We start from the raw sequence: 20859 nt of genomic DNA, 5'->3' as shown, positions 1-20859 counted from the left end.
AACTTATGTGCAACTCCTTGATGACAAATATACTGAGCATCTTATCATTTGCTTATTTGCCATCCACAGGTCTTATTTCATGTGGTACCTCTTCTGATCTTTAACCCATGTTCTAATGGGGTTATTTGTTTTCTTATTGTGTCATATTTTCCCCCAAAACTGTTTTCTATCTGCCTGTGGCTTGTATTTCATTCTTTGAACAGTGTCCTTCATAGAGCAGATGGTTTTTTATTTTAATGAAGTATTTAATGAAGTAATGAAGTTTAGTGAAGTATAATCAATTTTCTTTCATGGATTATACTTTTGGTGTTATAGCTAAAAAGCCATTACCAAATTTAAGGTCACCTATACATCCTCCTATATTAATTTCTTGAAGTATAATAGGTTAACATTAAACATTTATGTTTGTAATTTATTTTGAGTTAAATTTTATCAAAGTATAAGATGTGTGCCTAGATTCATTGTTTTTTGTGTGGGTCTATTTGCTTCAGTGTCATTTATTGAAAAAATACTCTCTTGCCTACTGAATTTCCCCTGCTTCTTGTCAAAAATCACTGAATGGATTTTCATGGGTCTTATTTTGTTTCATTTGATTTATCTGTTCTTTCACTAATTGCACCAATTTCCATTACTATAACAAAATACCTGAGATAATCAACTTATATAAAGAAACAAGCTTTTATTTGGCTCAGACTTTTTAGCTCCAGTACATGACCGATTGGCCCCATTGTTTTGGGCTTATGGTGAGGTAGCATATCATGGTGAGAACATGTGAATGGAGCAAAACTACTAACTTTATTACCAGGAAGCAAAAGCAAATGAGTATAGGGCAAGGGGCTCCACAGTACCCTTCAAGGGAAAGTCCCTCATGTCCTAAAGACCTTCCATTAGGTCCCACACTCTTTTTAAAGGTTCTAACACCTCACAATATTACCACCATGGGAACCAAGCCTTTTACCCCTTTGGGAGACATTCAAGACCCAAACCATAGCATGCCCACTGTCTTGGTCTCTGAAGGTTTATAGGAAGCTGTAAAGTAAATATCAGTGTCTATTCTTGTACTTTTGTTTTCCTTAAATATTATATTGACTATTATGGGGCTTTTTCCTTTCTATATAAACTTCATAATCAGTTCATTGATATTTACAAAATTGCCTAGTGGATTACATTGGAACAAGTTGGAAAGAACTAACATTAACAATACTGAATTTTCTATTGATGCACAATGGAATATTTCTTCATTTTGATGTATTTAGTTAATTTGATATATCTTTATTTCTTTTATCAGAATAATTTTAGTTTTCTATATATTATATATGTATCATACATATTTTGTTATATCTAAACCTAATTATTTTTCAGATTTTTGTTATGAACATGATTTTTTTTAATGCTAGGTTCCAACTGTCCATTAGCATCTAAGAAAGAATTGGCTTTTACATATTAACCTTGTATCTAGGAACCTTGCTATATCATTTTTTAATTAGTTTTTTCGATAGCATCTATCTTCTCATGATTAAGAGATTAAATGTTGGAGGGTTTTTTTAGATGTTATTTATCAAGTTGAGAAAGTTTTCTGCTTATTTTTTTTTTACCATGTTTAGTTTTAGCATAAATGAGTTGTGTCAAATGGTATTTTTGCATTTCTGATGGAGTACATGGCAGGGGAAAGATGTTTACCTCATGCCATCCAGGAAGCAAGAAAGAGAAGAGAAGGGGGCCAGGAATAAGATATACTCTTCCAGGGCATCCCCACAATGACCTACTTCACCCCCAAAGGACCTTACCTCCTGCAATTTTTACAACCTCCCAATAATGCCATCGGCTATGGACACTTCAATGAGTTAATCTTTTTCTGAGGTCAGAACCTTCATGATCCAATCACTTTCCAAAAGTCCTACCTTTGAACATTGTATATTGGGGACCATGCCTTCAACATAGGAATCATTCTAGATCCAAACCATCATAACATCTCAAGTATAGTATGAGTATTCTGATGTCAGCTTATCCCCATTTTCCCCCTCTTGTGGGAGAGTCCTGTCACTCACTTCACTTATGTATGAATGATGATAACTGAATATATGCTTAGTATTATTATTTATTAATACTCAACAATTGGTTTGATTACTTAAGTGTAAGAAAAAATGAAATATTTCTATCCTTTATTTTCTGATGCCCTTCTTATCTATGATGGTCATGATTTCTGTTCTTTATCATATTTCTTTTTTTTTTTGTCTGAATGAACATTTTTTTGACATTTTTTTTATTGAATGTAGGTCTTTGTCTTGGAGCACACCATTCTTGGCATCCATCTGTAGGCTTTATCTCCTATGCTCAAGAGGCCCAGGTTGCTTTGCCATGTAGGTACTAAAATATCTATAGGAAGAATGCTGGGCATCCTAAGTGACCATAAATATATTCACAGTTACAGGTGATTGTCATTTCCACTCAAAGTGATGTAAGATATTGAGCATCAAGGAAACATTGACTGGCTCATTTGACATGAAGATATACCCCTGGCTTAGGACACATAGTAAAATGAAAGCAGATTATTGAAGAGTCCTCCAGACAATAGTGGGGGAGTGATCCATTCTAGCAGATGGGCAAATCTCAACATAGGAATACAGAAAGCAAGTAAAAAAAGATACCTTGAAAAGTATATAACCCTGCAACAACTGAATTTATAGATTTTGAAGTGGATAAAATCTCAGAGGATTTAAAGTTAAGATGATCCATGAGTTAAAGGAAGATCTAAGGAATGAGCTAAGAGAGAAAATTCAGGAGATGAAAGATCATTTTAATAAATATGTGTCTCTGAAAATATTCAAACAGATATTCTGGAAATGAAAGACTCAATAAGTCAGATTAAAAATTCAGTTGGAAGTATCACCAATAGATCAGATCATATAGAAGACAGATTTTTTTTTCAGGCCTCAAAGACAAAGTATATTATCTTGAAAACGTAGTCAACAATAAAGACAATAAGAGAACCATAATCACAATAATCAGTAAATTTGGTGTAATCCCCAGAGACCAAATCTGTGAATCACTGGTATTGTACAGAGTTCCAAGATACAAACTAAGGGCATGGATAACTTTTCGGTAAAATATCAGAAAAATGTCTGATATTATTGGTATCAGACTTGGGAATGAGATGGACATTCAAATATAGGAGGCATTCCAAGGCCCAAATAGATGAGATTCAAAAAGAACCTCTTCCTGATGCATTATAATTAAAGTGGCTAATATACAATACAAAGACAGAATTTTAAAAGTTTCAAGAGAAAAACAGCAGGTTACATTTAAAGGTTATCCAATAAGAATCATTTGATTTCTTGGCACAGACTCTGAAGGCTGGGAGTGCATGGAATATATCATTCTAAGTCCTAAAAGAAAATAACTGCCAACCAATATTGCTCTAGGCAGCAAAACTTTCATTCAAAGTTGAAGAAGAAAAATCTAAGCATAAACTAATGGAATTCATGACTATTAAGACAGCACTACAGAAACTATTTACAGAATACTACACATAAGAAATTAAAAACAAACATCACATCTAGTGAATGGACAAACCTCATTAGAAGGGTAACTAAACAAATTGGAATTTAGAACCAAAGTAAACATCAGAAAAAAATTAAAATGGCAGGTAATAATAAGCATCTCTATAATAACAATCAATTTAAATGGTCTCAACTCTTTAATTAAAAGATAGACTAGAAGAATGGATAAAAAACAAGCCCCAACTATATGTTTTTTGCAAGATGCTAATTGTACAGGCAAAACTGCCCACAGGATAGTTAAAGCTTGGAAAAAGATATTCCATGAAAATAGAGTCATCACAAGGAGCAGTTGCTAACCTCAGAACTAGAAAAAAAAAGTGCTAAAATTCTTATGGAAAAATAAAGAATCAGAATAGCCAAATCTGTTCTGAGCACTAAGTCAATGGTGGAGGCATCACATTTTCTGACTTCAAGTTATATTACAGAGCTATAGCAGCAAAAGCTACAAGTATTGACATAAGAGCAGACATGTATATTCTGGTATACAGATATCAGTGAATAAATTAAAAGATATAGAGAGAAACTCACACAGATATAGTCAATTGAACCTTGACATAGGTGCCAAAAGTATATATTGGAGAAGAGACAGCCTTTCAAACAGTGCTTGGAAAAACAAGTATCCATATGTAGAAGAATCAAACTAGATCCTTATTTCTCATCCTGCACAAAAGCAGTTCAGAATGGATTAAAGACCTAGGAATCAGACCAGAAATTTTGTAACTGCTAGAAGAAAATCAACGCTCCATCATATAGATGCAGGAAGTGACTTCCTCAATAAAAAGGAAGCTTTATTTTCTTTCTTTTTTAAGCTTTATTTTCTAAAGCTTAGAAAATAAAACCAAGAAGTTATAAATGGTGTAGCATCAAGTTAAAATGCTTCTGCACAATACCAAAGGAAATCAATAGTGATTGTGAGAGAAGAAATAAAAGGCTGTGGCCTTTGGGAGATGTATTTTTTCTTTCTTCCTTTCTTTCCTTTTTTTTTCTCTCTCTTCTTCCTGGTTCCATGTGCTAAGCTGCTTTCATCTGCCACACACTCTACCATGATGTTCTGCCTTACCTCGGGTCCCCAAAGGATGAAGTCAGCCATCTGTGGACTAAGGCCTCTAGAAACATGATCCATTAGATAAACTTTTCCTCCTCTGATTGTTCTTGTCAGGTCTTTTGGTCACTATATTTTAAAAATAAAAAAAATGACTAATACAGAAATTGGTACCAGGAGTGGGGCTGTTGCTGTGAATATCCTGACCATGTAGTTCAGAAGCTTTGGGAGCATTTTTGAATTTCTGGGAGGAATTTTGGAAAATTCAGTGATAAAAGCTGGAAAAGCTCTAGAATGTGGACCTCAATGGGTGATTCAGGTGGGACATCAGAAGACCAGAATGCCAGTAGGACTGCACAGAGTGAAGATAGGGCTCATGAGGTTTTAGAGGGAATGGAGACTCTATTGGAAATTGAACTAGAGGCCATTCATGTCATATTCGAGATAAGAAGAATGTCTACATTTTGCTCCTGTCCTGAGACTTTCTGTGAGGATGAATTTAATGGTGATGGATATCTTAATCTGGCAGAAAAAAATCTAGGCAGCATAGCATTTGAGCAGTGTCATGGATATTGCTGGCAGCCTTTTAAGTTTATTATGACAATGAGGAGCAGAAAGGTTTGAAAAACTTGGGAAGAAAACTGTGAGTAAAATGGAATATGTGATTTTTAAAGACATTACAAAATGATAAAGATGTTGTCCAGAGATAAACCAAACTCATTTCAGGCTGAAGGAAGTAAAAGTAAAAATCTTTTGAGAAGAGACAAGTGGGGCATCCTCCTTGCAAAAGGGGACCTAGGAAGTTGATTCAACATGCCCTCAGAAACTCAGAAGCTGATACAGCCACAGTCCCTAGAGGCTTTGCTAGTACTTGAGATTGTAGCAGACCTTGGTGGCAACCACATGGTGTCAGTTCTGAAGGATTTCAGGATGCTGGAGTTAGGATGTCATGGAGGCTTTCACTGAGATTTCAAAGAAAGGCTAGGAGGCCAGGCAAAGTGCTGTAGGGTCAGAGTGCTTGCAGGCTGCCCCTGATAGGGTGATGCATGGAGATGTGAGGAAGGAAGGTGAAGTTGCAATGGAGACCGCTAAGATTAGAAATATCAGTATCATGGAACTTCTGCCCTTGAAAGCTACAAGAATTGAGCATAGACAATCCAAGAGAGAGGCTATGTGGGCTGCAACCAGCAAAGCTATAGGGGTGGAGCTATACAAGTCCTCTGGAGAGAACATCATGATGTCATGTGCCTGAGATGCTGCCCAGCTGGATTTTGGTCACACTTTGGTCCCATCCCTTCTTTCTATGCCCTTATTCCTCTCTTTTGGGATGGAAATGTTTACTCTGTACCTTTATATATTGGATACATGTAACTTGCTTCTGATTTTTACAAGGGATTATACTGAGAGTTTGCCTTGAATCTCAGAAGAGACTTTGGACTTTGACTTTTGGGCAAAAAGTCAAAAGTTTTAATCTGTTAAACTATAAGGACTCATAAAAATGGACTGTATGTATTTTGCATTGTAAAGTGGACATGAGGGACTGGGGATATAGCTCAGTAGGTAGAGTGCTTGCCTCGCATGTAGAAGGCCCTTGGTTCAAACTCTAGCACCACAAAAAAAAAAAGTGGGATCTTTTGGGACCCAGGAGCAGAATATTATGATTTAGATTAGGTGTCCCCCATGAGCTCATGTGTGAGACAATTCAAAAAGTTTAGAGGTTATAAAGGTTTAACTTGATCAGTGCACTAAACCCCTAATAGGGATTAATTTGGTGGAAACTATAAGCAAGCAGGGTGTGGCTGGAGGAGGTAGGTCCCTGAGGGTGTGCCTTTGGGCTCTATAATATGTTCATGTTGAGCAGATCACACTCTCTGCTTCCTGGTGCATACCCTGAGCTTTTCCACCATGATGTTCTGCCTCTCCTTGGGCCCCAGATAAAGGAGTTGGCCATCTATGAACTAAGACCTCTGAAACCATGAGCCCCAAAATAAACTCTTCCTCCTCTAATTGTTTTTTCCATGATTAAAACAGTTCTTAAACATTTTTATTATAAAATATACAAAAATTGGGCTGGGCTGTTGCTCAGTTGGTAGAGTGTTTGCCTCACATGCACAAGGTCCTTGGTTTGATCCCCAGCACCACCAAAAAAAAAAAAGAAAATATATGTAAGATATTTATAAATTATAACAAAAAATTTAAAATTAACACTAGGATAACCCTTGCTAGGTCAAGAAATAGAGTAATACTACTACAAAAATCTCACAACTTTCTCCCTCCGCACTGTAGTAACTACTATGTTGATTTTAAAGTAATATTTTCCTTATTTTTTCTTTATTTAAGGTCAAGTCAGATATAGTTACCTCTATTTTGAACTACAAAAATGGCAAGTTCAACCTGATAGTTATATCATTTTAGTATGTTTTCAAAAATCAACACAGTTTTCTTTAGTTGTGCATAGTAGTTGGGTTCATCTCAACAAACTCCAAATAGATGCATAGAAATCAATTTCAGTTCATGATGCCTTCTTTCACTCTCTCAGGCTCCCTCCCTTCTCCAACTCTCTTTACTCTATTAGACTTCCATTTGCTTGTCTGTTAATTTATATTGATTAGTTCAATATGCTATTCTATTCTTCCCTCCCACTTTTCTTTATTTTTACACTAGCTTCTGCATATGAGAGAAAACATTTGACCTTTGAGTTTCTGAGTTTGGCTTATTTTACTTAGCATGATATTCTCTAGATCCATCCATTATTGGCAAATACCATAACAAGTCATTATTATTTATGAATGAGTAATATTCTATTGTGTATATATACCAAAATCTCTTTATCCATTAATTGGTTGATGGCCATCTAGGTTGTTTCCATAGCTTGGCTATTGTGAATTGGGCTACTATAAACATTGATGTGACTGTGTCATTACATTATGTTGACATAATAAGTCCTTTGGATATATGCTGAGGAGTGGAATAACTGGGTGAAATGATTCCATTCCAAGTCTTTTGAGGATTCTCCATACTGCTTTCCAGAGCAGTTGTACCAAATTTCATCCCAACCAATGAACCTTTTTTGCCACATCCTCACCAATATTTTTTGTTACTTTTATTCTTGATAATTGCTATTCTGACTGAAGTGAGATGAAATCTAAGTGTAGTTTTAATTTACGTTTCTCTAATTGCTAGAGATGTAGAATATTTTTTCATATATTTGTTGATCATTTGTATTTCTTCTTTTGAGAAGGGTTTGTTCGGTTCCATAGATCATTTATTGATTGATGTGTGTGTGTGTGTGTGTGTGTGTGTGTTAAGCTTTTTGAGTCTGTTGTATATTCTGGAAATTAATATCCTACCTGAGGTGCAGGTGGCAAAAATTTTCTCCCATTTTGTAGGATCACTCTTCATGTTTTTGATGTTTCTTTTGCAGTAAAGAAGCTTTTTAGTTTGATGACATCTCATTTGTCGGTTTTTAAAAAATTTCATTTCTTGTGCTTTAGGAGTGTTGTTAAGAAAGTGAGTTCCTATGCCAATATGTTGATGTGTTGGGTCTACATTGTCTTCTCGTATGTGCAGGATTTCTGGTCTAATTCTTAGGGCTTCCGTCTGCTTATAGTTGATATTTGTGCAGAGTGAGAGATAGGGGCTAACTCTCATTTTATTACTTATGTATTTGTTGAAGAGGCTATCTTTGGCTATCTTTTCTCCAGTGTGTGTATGTGTGTGTGGGCGGGGTATTTTTGTTTGTTTTGGTGTCGTTTCCTTGTATGAGGTAATTGTATTTATGTGGGTTTGTCTTTATGTCTTTTTTTCTGTTCCATTTTTATTCTTGCCTATTTTGGTGCCCATATCATGCAGTTTTTGTTACTATAGCACTGTAATATAATTTAAGATCTGATTGTGATACTTCCTGCTTCATATTTCTTACTAAAATTGCTTTACTTATTCTGGGCCTCTTATTTTTACAAATGAATTTCATGACAATTTTTTCTAATTCTATGAAGAACATCATTGGCATTTTGATGAAAATTGCATTGAATATGTATAGTACTTTTGGTAATATGGTTATTTTGACAATATTTATTCTGCCTATCCAAGAACATGGGAGGTCTCTCCATCTTCTTAAGGTCTTCACCAATTTCTTTCTTTAGTGTTCTGTAGTTTTCATTGTAGAGATCTCTTACTTCTTTTGTTAGATTGATTCCTAAGCATTTGGGTTTGTTTGTTTGTTTTTGTTTTTGAGGCTTTTCCTAATTTCTCCTTCAGCTGATTGATCATTGAATATAGGAATGTAATTGATTTATGGGTGTTGATTTTGTACCCTGCTACTTTGCTGAATTCATTTATAAGTTCTAGAAGTTTACTGATAGCCTCCCATTGTTGGGTCCACTAAGATAATTTGAGTTCTTCTTTTTCTACTAATATCCCTTTAATTTCTTTCTTTTGTCTAATTGTTCTGGCTAGTGTTTCAAAGAGTATGTTTGAATAGAAGTCATGAAACAAGGCATCCTTGTCTTGTTCCTGTTTGTAGAGAGGGAATTGCTTTCAATTTTTCTCCATTTAGAATGATGTTGGCCTTTGTTTTGTCATATATAACTTTTACAATGTTGAAATATGTTCCTTCCATCCCTATTTTTTCCAGTGTTCTAAAAATGAGTGGATGATATATTTTGTCAAATGCTTTTTCTGCATCTGTTGAGATAATCATGTGATTATTGGCTTTAAGTCTATTTTGTGATGTATCACTTTTTATTAATGCATATTAATTAGAATCACTGGCTTCATTGTAGCCATATACATGCATATAATTTACTTTGATCCCTTTTCTTCCCCCATTGTCCTCCTTCCCATCTTCTCCTTTGACCCCTAACCACCTTCCTCTTCTCTAAGAATCTCCCTTAGCTTCATTTTTCAGCACATATAACAAGGAGAAAGTTGGTGTTATGGTATGGACATTTCATGTGCCCCCCAAAGCTCATATTTTGAAAGCATGGTTCCCAATATATCCAAGTTCATAGGAAGAGCTCTTAGGCAATGATTAGATAATGGAGTTGTAACCTCATCAGTGGATTAATGTCTGAATGGACTGCTGAGTGGTAATTGTAGGCAGGTAGGGAATGCCTGGCGGAAGTAGGTTAAACTGTGTATGCCACTGTACTTTATGTTGTCCCTCACTCCTCTCCTTCTCTCTTTTCTTCCTGGCTTCCATGAGATGAGAAGCATTGTTCTGCCATGCCCTTCTGCTGTGATGTTCTAACTCACCTTGGGCCCAAAGTAATGGAGTTGGCTAACTATGAACTAAACCACTGAAACCATTAAGACCAAAATAAAATTTTCCTCCTCTAAGTTTTCATGTCAGGTATTTTGGTTATGAAATGCTACTAACAATTAGAAGTGAATCTGGAGGGCAAAATAAAGCATACTTTCTCAGTCCACCTCTTTTCCCCCTCAGCATCCTTCCCTTTTTCTTTATCCAGATGTTGAAAATGTATCTCCAACTCAAGGAAAACTTAGGTTCCATTAGAATCCGTATAATTTCAGAATAATACATATTTACTCTTACTCCCCTCTGTAACCTAAAATATTGCTTATCATCAGTGTTCTTTATATATAATGCTAGAGGATAAAGGAGGAGTGATAGATTAAGGAATAATGAATTAGGACTTTTTAACCTAAGTTGGTCTCAGGCCACTATCCTTGATCTCCTGTATTTGTTATTATATAAATATTTTGTCCTGAAATTTTTGAGTTGCACAAAGGAGAGGTGCCGCAGTCTGGCTGGGCACAATTCAGGAGCCACTTGTCAAAAGAAACGAACTTTATTTTTAGAACACACACACCAAACCACACAGCTCCTCAGGAAAAACCTTCAGAGCCCAACTGCCACCACCGGCTTCCCACAAGTCTCTCAACCTCCCCCACTCCTCCTGCTCTTGAGGCCGATTGGCTGGGTCACGGGCAGAGCCAAAAAAAGTCCCCCAATGAGCAGCTCCGCAGTCTGAAAGGGCGGGGAAACAGCCCAATGAGCATCACCGCAGAGGAGCCAATCAGTTGGCAGCTAGAAGTTTGCTGGGGCGGCTGTGAGCCAATCATCGTTGGAGGCTGGAAGTTTGCTGGCAGCCGCAAGTTTGCTGGGGCCCCTTCGGCTGTGGCTCTCAACAGAGCAGGATGCCAATATGTGTTTAGTTCATTGACTTTTTCAGGCATGTGAATTTTGTTATAATTTGTGAGAGTTTGAGTGATGGTATTCAATTTAATATTAAATTTTTCATCCTAAAAATGGTCATTGTGTTTCAACATGTTTTTAGAGTAGATGAATGCTTCACTTTACCATATTTCAAACATTTGTTTTACAGATCAGGAATTGATTCCAATGTGTGCTGAAAGTCCTTTGCCAAGCGACTCAAAATCAAAAGATCATCCTCAAAGTAAGAAACGCAAAATTGCCCAAGAGGAAACACTTGGTATGTATAATATCAGCACATAATTTTAAGTCATAAAAACATTTATACAAAAAAAAATTGGAAAGTGATTACAAATGTATATCAAGCTAACTAGTTTTTATTTTTTATACCTAATAAAATGATAATAGCAAATATTTATTATTTATTAAATGGCATTATAAAATAAATAATAAGTAATCACAAAAAAAGGCTGTGAGTGAAATAGTATTGTTACCATCACCTAAAAGATGAGGAGAATGAGACATGGGGTAATTTGTCTAAATTCACATAAATAGAGATGAATTTCAAACTTAGATAATCTGGTTCTTTACTCTGCTATTATCACCCCCAGGAAACTAGAATCTTGGAAGATACTAAAATCTTGGAAGAATCTAATTAGATTTGAATTTTAAATGGTAAAACAATTTCCTCTACCCTTTCATACAATTCCTTCCTGTACTCTCTTTCTTTTACTACCATCTGTCTGTTACTACCAGAATTTCTTGTAGTTAATCTTTTAACATGTAATTGTTATTATCTTAACAATCACAAAGAAGACAGTATGTTCCTCAAGTTCAGATCTTAAGTAACAAAAAAGTTGATAAACTGATGAAAAGAAAGGCCATTTATGTGTTTTCTTGTTTATTTTTGTATGTTTAATTTTTGTGTAGCTATATATCAGTTCTTGATTTTTAAAGCATGAAACAAATAGGCTTTCTTAACATGTTACATTGCAAATTAAAATATACAATTAAAGTTGAAAAAAATCAAGATAAAATTGCTATTATTGCTAAATGAAACAATCTTCTAAAATATCTAATCAGTGTAATATAAAAAGAAAAATAACCTATTATTATAAATATTAGAAGTATTGATACTACATGTTTATTGCTTTTAGATTATTAGACTTGTACCATTAAAAAGTGAAAGAGTCAAATATTCAATATTCATATGAGTGTTCAGCAAAGTGGCAAACACAAATTTGCTAAAGGAAAATAACAATCTTCCTGTATATACTAGTGTTGATAAAATAGTTGATAATTACCACCACAAAATGTGTTGGTTTTCATCTGGTGGAAACAAAAGACAAAAAGAAATGTTGCCCAAAGAGGGAGGTATTTCCTTCAACAGAAAAATAAATAGCATATTTATTGTTGATCAAATACATTTATATTATTAATAAAAGGAATTGAATTAAAATATAATTTGCTGTTCATAATGTAACAAAGGTACTATGTGAGAAAATAAATTTAAATGTTATAGGTAGACACATACTACATAATGATTAAATAATTTGGGATAGCTATATGAAAATATTTATATTAGGTATAATACCTGAGCCCAATTTTATTAAAAATCTGGGTATAGGAATTAGTGACTGAAAATATATGTATTCTTAAAATAATATACATTATTTAAAATTTCTCTTTAAACTTTTAAATCAAATAACTATTATAACTCTGACAAATATATGTTCGTATAAGTAATATTAACAGAAGATTATCATATTCCTACTTTATTATATTTCTTCTTTCTAATACCACTTAATTAGAAGTAGATAATTATAATAACATAATAATTTACATAATTTTAATAGGAATGGCTTTGGGTGCATCATTAGATATCAAGGTATTAGTTATTGGAGTGAGGTAGAAATGGGAGTAAATGTGTTGCAGTATATCACTGTTTCTGATTTTTCAAAGAGTTTTATCAGAAGTAGATGTGAAATTTATCAAATTAACTGCTTGCCTTTATTGAGATAATTTTTCCTTCTTACTTGATGTAATTATGTATTGATATTTCCTAACTTTCAGATTGATTTTATTCTTATTAAGATAAGAAAATAATAGATAAATTTCAATCATGTCTCTGTTAAATTTGCTAAAAGCTTTTTAAAAATTTATTTGTAGAACAAGATATGGATGAAAGTTTTAAATATGAAGATCTAGAGTCATATTCAGAATATAAGAATCAAAAGAAAATAAGTAGAGTTTTCCAGTCTCAAAAATTAAAAAGTATGTATGATATTGATGAATGTATTTTAAAACAATAGTCCAAATATTAATGATTTTAAAAGTGTTCTACACATAGGTCAATTGTTTTATGGATTTACAGTTGAATTTTTTCCTTAGGCTGAATATTTTAGTACATAATTTATCAAAAAATTGGAATATGGTGGAACTAGTAAATGCTCTAATGCTATTAACACTACCTGTTACTTGTCATAGTCTCTAATATTCTAATTATTATATTGCATTTTACAAATTTATTTGACCAAAGAGCACTGTCTTTAGTTTCTTTTTCTATTAATAATATTTTATTGAATACTACCTTAGGAAACACTTTTTCTAGAATTTTCTAGAACTATTACAATAATTTTTAAATATATTTTTAAATATATTTTAAATATATTTTTAAATATATATATTTTTAATTCATTTTTAAATTCTTTGTCAAATATTATCTACTAAAATATATTACTATAATCTAGATAAATTTATTCTTGATTTTTTGGTCTAATTTTGTATGCTTGGAATATTTGTTTCCACCCCCACCCCCAACCCGGCAAAAAGCAAAATTGTGTTAGCACTTAAGACCCAATGTTATTATATTACAGGGTGGACCTTTAGGGAAATAAGTCATTAGGGTCCCACATTTATAAATGGTATTAGTACAATTGGAGAACAGCTACACAGGGAGATAGTTGACTGAGGGAATACAATGAGGTTCAATACTATACTGACCGAGACTTGGAGAGATTCAGAGATTGTGGTTAGTTTATCAGATTTGAATCTGCACTCATGTTACTAGCACAGACAGTGGGGATGTTACTAGCACAGGCACAGACACAAAGGGAAAGAAAAAAAGGCAAAGTTGAAAAAATGGCCTTGGAAAGAGCAGCATAAGAGAAATCAGATTGAACTTAGATAATACAGGAGTTCAATAGTGGGCTGGCACATAAGAAGTACTCTGCTTTTCTTTTTCTGAATGGAGAGCTGTGGTGAGAAGCCAGTTTGTGAAGGTCATGCCTAAGCTTAAAATTTTGAGACAAATTCCTGCATTTTTATCTCATCTGATGATAGTAGTAAATATTGTAATTTCAAATGCTATTGATTAAACCATCTATATAGATACTATAAAATTGCTCCAAGTACAAGTCTGCTAAGATCTACTATTGATGGAAGACAGAAGAGTAGGGTGTACACACTTTCCCCTGTACACCAAGATTTTTCCAGGTGCGTGCACATATGCATGTGCGCACGCTCACACACACACACACATACACACACACACATAACACACCTGTTGTGTGGACTGGGGAGGGTTCTACCCACATGGCTGAGGACACTCCAGCACCATCCTTTCTGGGCAAGCAGGAGGCTCTGTAGCACCTAGGCCCACCACGGAGCAACCTAGGCCTCCTTGGCAGCTCCAGAGAAAGATTGGGTGAAGACTAGATTAATCTCAGGAACACTGTGCTTCTCCCCACTAGCACACAAAGCAGCAAGCCACACAAGGGAGAAATATGGATGCTGGAGAGCAAACACCAAGGGTACATCACCTCTGTGCCAGTAGAGAGCACACCAACACTCAGGCTATTATAGAGCTCACAAAACCACATAGGTGCATGCCATAGTTGGGCAGGGTGAGGACTGTGTTGATAGGCTCAAGAGTCTGAATGACAGTGTTTTGAAGCAGAATGCTAATCTAGATGTACACACGCAGGACTCTATCTCAGTTGCTGCCTTCATATCCAGAGACAGAGAATATAGCACCAAGGCTTGAACATTTATTGCTCCCCCAATTCCTGAGTGATTCCAAATCAGAAGTATCTGAAAGAAGGATCTCCAACAAAAAACCTTGGCAATGTTTTTATATTAGTTTTTTGTTTTACTGGTACTGTCTTTTGTGTTGGTTTCTTTTTCTTTCCATCATTAATTATTATTGAATAGTTTTATGCAATTCTGTGGGGATTTTTAAAATTCATTAATTTTATTTATTTTCTTTACCTTTTTCTTAATTCTCATTTTTATATCCCCCTTTTTATTTTGTCTTTCTCTTCTCATTTTGCTTCTCCTGCATCTCTCAAATACTTTTAAAATTCATTATATTTATCATTTTTCTTCTTTCTAATTTGTATACTCTCCCCTTTTCTTTTTTCAATTTCTCTTCTTCTGTCTCTTTTCCCTTCCTACCACCTTTTGTCTTCTTTTTGTTTTTTTTTAAATTTCCCTTTTTTGTGTTCTATATAGTATAATGTTAATTTGACATTCTTTGTTTTTTAGTTGTAGATAGACAGAATACCTTTATGTGGTGCTGAAGATTGAACCCAGTGCCTCACACGTGCTAGGCGATTGCTGTACTCCTGAGCCACAACCCAACCCTAATTTTACATTCTTTATTGACTAATTTTCAGCCCATTCTGTATTATTATTCCCCTTTTCTTTGGTTAGTGGAGCTGTAGATATTATTTATGTGTTAGTTTATAGTTTGCTACCTCTGTTACTGGTGGTTATCCTCTCCTCTCAAAAAGGTGCTGGGATTTAAACACAGTACATCTAATGGGTGCTTTAGTGAGATGTTTTCTCTGTATGATGTGCCTATCCCAGGGGAAAAGTGAGAAAGCAACTCACAAAAAAAAAAAAAAAAAAAAAAAAAACTCGTAACAGTGGAAGAGATATCTATCCCAGCAGATGTACAAATCTCAATAGAGAGGAAATGACAAGACAATGTATTAAGACACTTTCAAAGTTATAAACTCCCAAATGATTGAATCCATAGATATTGAAACATAGGAAAGCCAGATAAGGGTTCAAAAGGTTGATTGTTAAAATTATCAATGAATTAAAAGAAGACCTAAATAATGAACAATACAGAACATGAAAGAGCATTTCAATGAAGAAATAAAGATTCTGAGTAAGAATAACAGAACAAAATAGAAATCTTTGAAATAAAAAACTGAATTATCCAAATAAAAAATTCAATGGATACTCTTTAAAAACTAAATCAACAGTCAAAATACATTCTACTGTCATGTATAACTAAAAAGAATAATTTTTTAAAAAACTAGATCAAGCTAATAAGGAATATTGGGACTCAAAGATAAGGTGGATGAACCAGAACATTTAGAAAAAATAAGAAAATATGAACAGAATATACAAGAGCTCTAGAACAACATTAAAAGGCCAAATTTAAGAGTCAGAGGTCTTGAGAAAGGTGTGGAAATAGAGACAGATGGCATTGAAAACTTTTTCAGTGAAATAACAGCAGGAACCTTCCCTCATCTTGAGAATGAGATGGACATGCAGACACTGGAAGCATTTAGAACTTCAAATAGACACAAGAAAAGAACCTCTCCCATAGCATACTAGAAAATACCAAATACTCAGAACAAAAGATTTTAAAGCTGTTAGTAAAAAAAAAAAAAGGCCAAGTTTCTGAAAAAGGCAAATCTACCAGAATAAAAATAAACATCTTAGTCTAGGAGGGCATGGAATAAAGTGTTTCAAATCCTAAAAGACAATAACTGAACACAAAGGTAGCATATATGACAATTCTATAATAGAGAATTATAATTGTAACATGAAATAATATGGACTAATATTAATATCATAATATATAAGATCTAGATTATTTCCAACCCATTTTAATGCATCTTTGTCAACTTCATTGACATATTTGCACAATTTAAAACTTGAGATTTAATGGGTTAATCAACTACTCTCACTAATAGATTATTCAGACAAAGTATTTTTAAAAAGGTTAAACTGTACTATAGATCAAATAAACTTAAGGCATATCTGCAGAATATTTAAACTACAACAGCTAAATACACTGTTTTGAGATACTTAGTGGACTTTCTCCAAAATAGAAAAGATATATTAGGCAATAAAATCTTAGAAATACAATAATATTGAAATAATTTATTGCATCTTGTCAGATCATAATGGAATGAAGTTAAAATCAACATAAAGAAAATCTACAGAAACTGGGAAAATAAATGGAATTTGAAAACTAAACTTTTGAATGATAAATGGGTCACTGAAGAAATCAGAGAAGAAATTTTAAAATTTTTATATTCAGATGAAAATAGAAACACAACACACCAGATTCTGTGGTATACATCAAAGGATCTTGTAAGAGGGACATTTATAGCTGTGAGGGTCTACATAAAAAATTAGAGAGATCACAAACACTCTAATGGTGAATCACAAGGTATTAGAAAAATGAGAACAAAATAATCTGAAAACCAGTAGAAGAAAAGAAAGAAATACTAGAAGTGAAATTAATTAAAGGGGAAATAAAAGCACAATACAAAAAAATCAATGAAATGTTTGGTTCTGTGATAAGATAAACAAGATTTATAAACCCTTAGCCAAACTACCAAGAAAGAGATAGAAGACACAATTAATAAAATTAGAGGTGACAATGGTATATTACAACAAATAACAGAGGAAATCCAGAGGATCATTAGGGACTATTTTGAAAATTTATATTCCAACAAATTGGAAAAGCTATATAGGTGTATAACTTTATTGACAGAATGTACCAAACTTGAACCAAGAGGATATCGGAAATCTAAACAGACCAATAACGATGAAAGAAATAAAAGCAGTAATAAAAATGCTTCCAACAATGAAAACCCTATAACCAGATGCATTAATACTGTATTTACCAGAAATTTATCTCCAATTTCATCAAATTATTCCATGAAACATAAAAGGAAGAAGGAATCCTTCCAAACTTGTTATACAAAGCTAGTACTACCTTGTTACCAAAACAAGATGAGGATATACCAAAGAAAGAAAATTATAGATCAAAATCCCTTATGAAGATAGATGTAAAAATCCAGCTGGGCGTGGTGGCAAAAAAACATCTTAATAATGTATTAGCAATTTGCATTTAGAAACACATTAAGAATATTGTTCACCACAATGAAGTTGGCTTCATTCCAGGGATGCAAGTTTGGTTCAATATATGCAAATTAATAAATATGATACATCACATAAATAGAAAAAAAAGAAAAGTCACATGAGCATTTGAATAGATGAATAAGCAGAAAAATTCTAGCCAAAATTGAATATCCTTTCATGACAAAAATGCTAAAGAAACTATAAGTAGAAGGAACTTACCTTAACATAATAAATGCTATATATGACAAACCCAAAGCTAACATTGTACAGAATGGAGGAGAACAGAAAGCTTGTTCTCTATAAATAGGAACAAGACAAGGAAATCCACTCTCACCACTACAGTCCTACATAGTATTTGAAATTTTAGCCAGAGCAATTAGACAAAAGAAGGAAGTGAAAGAAGTACAAATAAGAAAGAAAAAGATAGGAAATAGGAAAGAAATAAGTCAGCTTATCCCTGATTTCAGGGATAGGAGGACATTATTCTATACTTAGAGGATCAAAAAACTCCATTAGTAGACTTCTAGAGCTGATAAACAAATTCAACAAAGTACTAGGGTACAAAGTCAACATACAAAAATCATTAACTTTTCTATACACCAACCATGAATATGCTATGAAAGAAGTCGGGAAAACAATTCTATTTACAATAGCTTCAAAATAAGTAAATAAATAAAATGCATAGGAATGAACCTGACCAAGGAGGTAAAATACCTCCAAGAAAACCACACAATGATGAAAAAAGAAATAGAAGATAGAAAGACCCCTCATATTCATAGATAGACAGAATTAATATTGTTAAAATGGCCATATTATCAAAATTGATCTACAGAATTAATGCAACCTTCATCAAATGTATCAGTGATGGTCTTTACAGAACTAGAAAAAAATTCTGAAGCAAATGAATTAATAACCCAGAATCGTCAAACCCATTCTGAGCAAAATAAGCAATACTGGAGGCATCATTATAATATCTGATTTCAAAATATACTATACAGCCATAGTAACATAAACAGTATGGTAGTAGCATGAAAACAGATATTTAGACCAATGAAATAGAATATAGGACACATAAATAAACCCACACAGATACAGCCCTTTTTTTCTTGACAAAGGTTCAGTTGAAAGTATCACCTATAGATTAGACTACATAGAAGAGAGAACTTCAGGCCTGGAAGACAGGAGGATATATGAATCTACATACTCAGTAAGCATTAAAGGAAAAAAATTTAAAAAGTCATGATCAGAATATATGTGAACTTTGGCACAACACTGAGACCAAGTTTGGGAGTGATTGGAATTAAAGAGGATACTGAGATAGAGGCTAATGGCATTAATATCCTTTTTAGTGAAATAATATCAGAAAAAATTTCAAAACTTAGGCATGAGATGGACACACACATACATGAATAATGGAACAAACAAGATCAAAAAGGAACAAGCTGCATCATAATTAAAATACCTAACATAAAAGCTAAGGGCAGAATATTAAAATTCTCAAGGAAAAATTGTCAGGTCACATTTAGAGGTAAACAATGAGACTTACTTTTGACTTCTCATCTTACTCTCTAAAATCCAGAAGGGCATGGAATGAAATAATCCATCTAAAAAAGTAATTGCTAACCAAAATTGCTATGTCCAGCAAAGCTATACTTTAGAATCAAAGAGAAAAACTTTTCAATGATAAACTAAAAGAATTCATAAGCCTGCGTTACAGAAAACACTTAATGAAATCTATACTGAGAAGAACTTTAAAAATCCCAGAGCTCCCAAATGAATGAAGCTTACTAGAAGGGCAGCTAAGCAAATAAAAATTAAGACAGAAGTAAGTACATGAAACAAATCAAGATAGCAAGAAATAATAAACATCTCTCCATAATAACTCAATATTTACAGCTTCAACTCTCCAAGTAAAAGGCCTTGACTGGCAGAGTGGAAAAAAACATGAGCCAGCTCTATGCAATTTGCAATAGATTCATAGGCAAAGACATTCACCCTGAAAGTTAAAGGATGGAAAGGATATTCCTTCAAAGGAGTCTGAAAACAAGTAGGAGTGACTATTTTTGTATCTAACAAAGCAGAGTTTATTTTTTTTTCAAAGCAGATTTTAAGTAAAACTTAATCAGAAAGGACAAGTAAGTTAATTTTACACTGATAAACGGAACAATCCCAACAGGAAGATATAACAATAGCAAATATTAATGCCTCTAAATTTGGTGCATCTAATTACATAAAACACATAAGGTTTCATATAGACACAAGTACTATAATAGTGGATCATTTCCACAAACCTCTCTCACCAAGAGACAGGTCATCCAGACATAAAATCTATAAATATACTTCATATGTAAAAAGTACTAAAATCAAATGGAACACATGTAATATATATGTATATAATATATAAATCAAATCTATAGAATAGTTCTTCCAACAACAGCTGAATTCACCTTATTCTCAGAAGTTCACAGAATTTTCTCCAAGATAGATCATAGTTTAGGAGACAAAGCAAATTAGGAAATACCAAAAGTCGAATAATCCCTTATATCTTGTCATATCACAAAAATGAAATTAAAAATTAACAGCAAGAAAAATTGTAGACCATATAACCTTACAGAGATTAAATGACAGCATTTTGAAAGTGAAATTAATTAAGGAATGAGGAGAGAAATTTAAAAATTTCTAAGAGTTAAGTAAGTTTATAGCATTAAATGCCTATATTTAAAAAACAAAACACTGCAGAAAGATTCCAAATAAACCATCTATTGTTAAATCTTGATGTATAAAAAATCAGGAACAAACTAATTCCCAAATCAGAAGAAGACAGGAAATAATTAAGATCAGAACCAAAATTAACAAAATAGAGAATTTTAAAAATTGCCAAAGGGGTCTGGGGTTGTGGCTCAGCT

General features: G+C 33.4%; 1 protein-coding gene across 1 annotated transcript in view; it reads left to right on the top strand.

The window, feature by feature from the left end:
* Ccdc7 (coiled-coil domain containing 7) overlaps positions 1 to 20859 on the top strand; it is a 194342-nt gene that overhangs the window by 141689 nt on the left and 31794 nt on the right. Inside the window, exon 19 of the mRNA XM_015483292.2 lies at positions 10953 to 11060. Coding sequence (XP_015338778.1) covers positions 10953 to 11060 — 108 coding nt within the window. The remainder of the gene's footprint in view (positions 1 to 10952; positions 11061 to 20859) is intronic.

The sequence above is a fragment of the Marmota marmota genome, unplaced genomic scaffold (assembly GCF_001458135.2).
Source record: "Marmota marmota marmota unplaced genomic scaffold, marMar, whole genome shotgun sequence".
NCBI lineage: Eukaryota > Metazoa > Chordata > Mammalia > Rodentia > Sciuridae > Marmota > Marmota marmota.
This window is presented reverse-complemented; position numbering and strand designations above follow the sequence as displayed.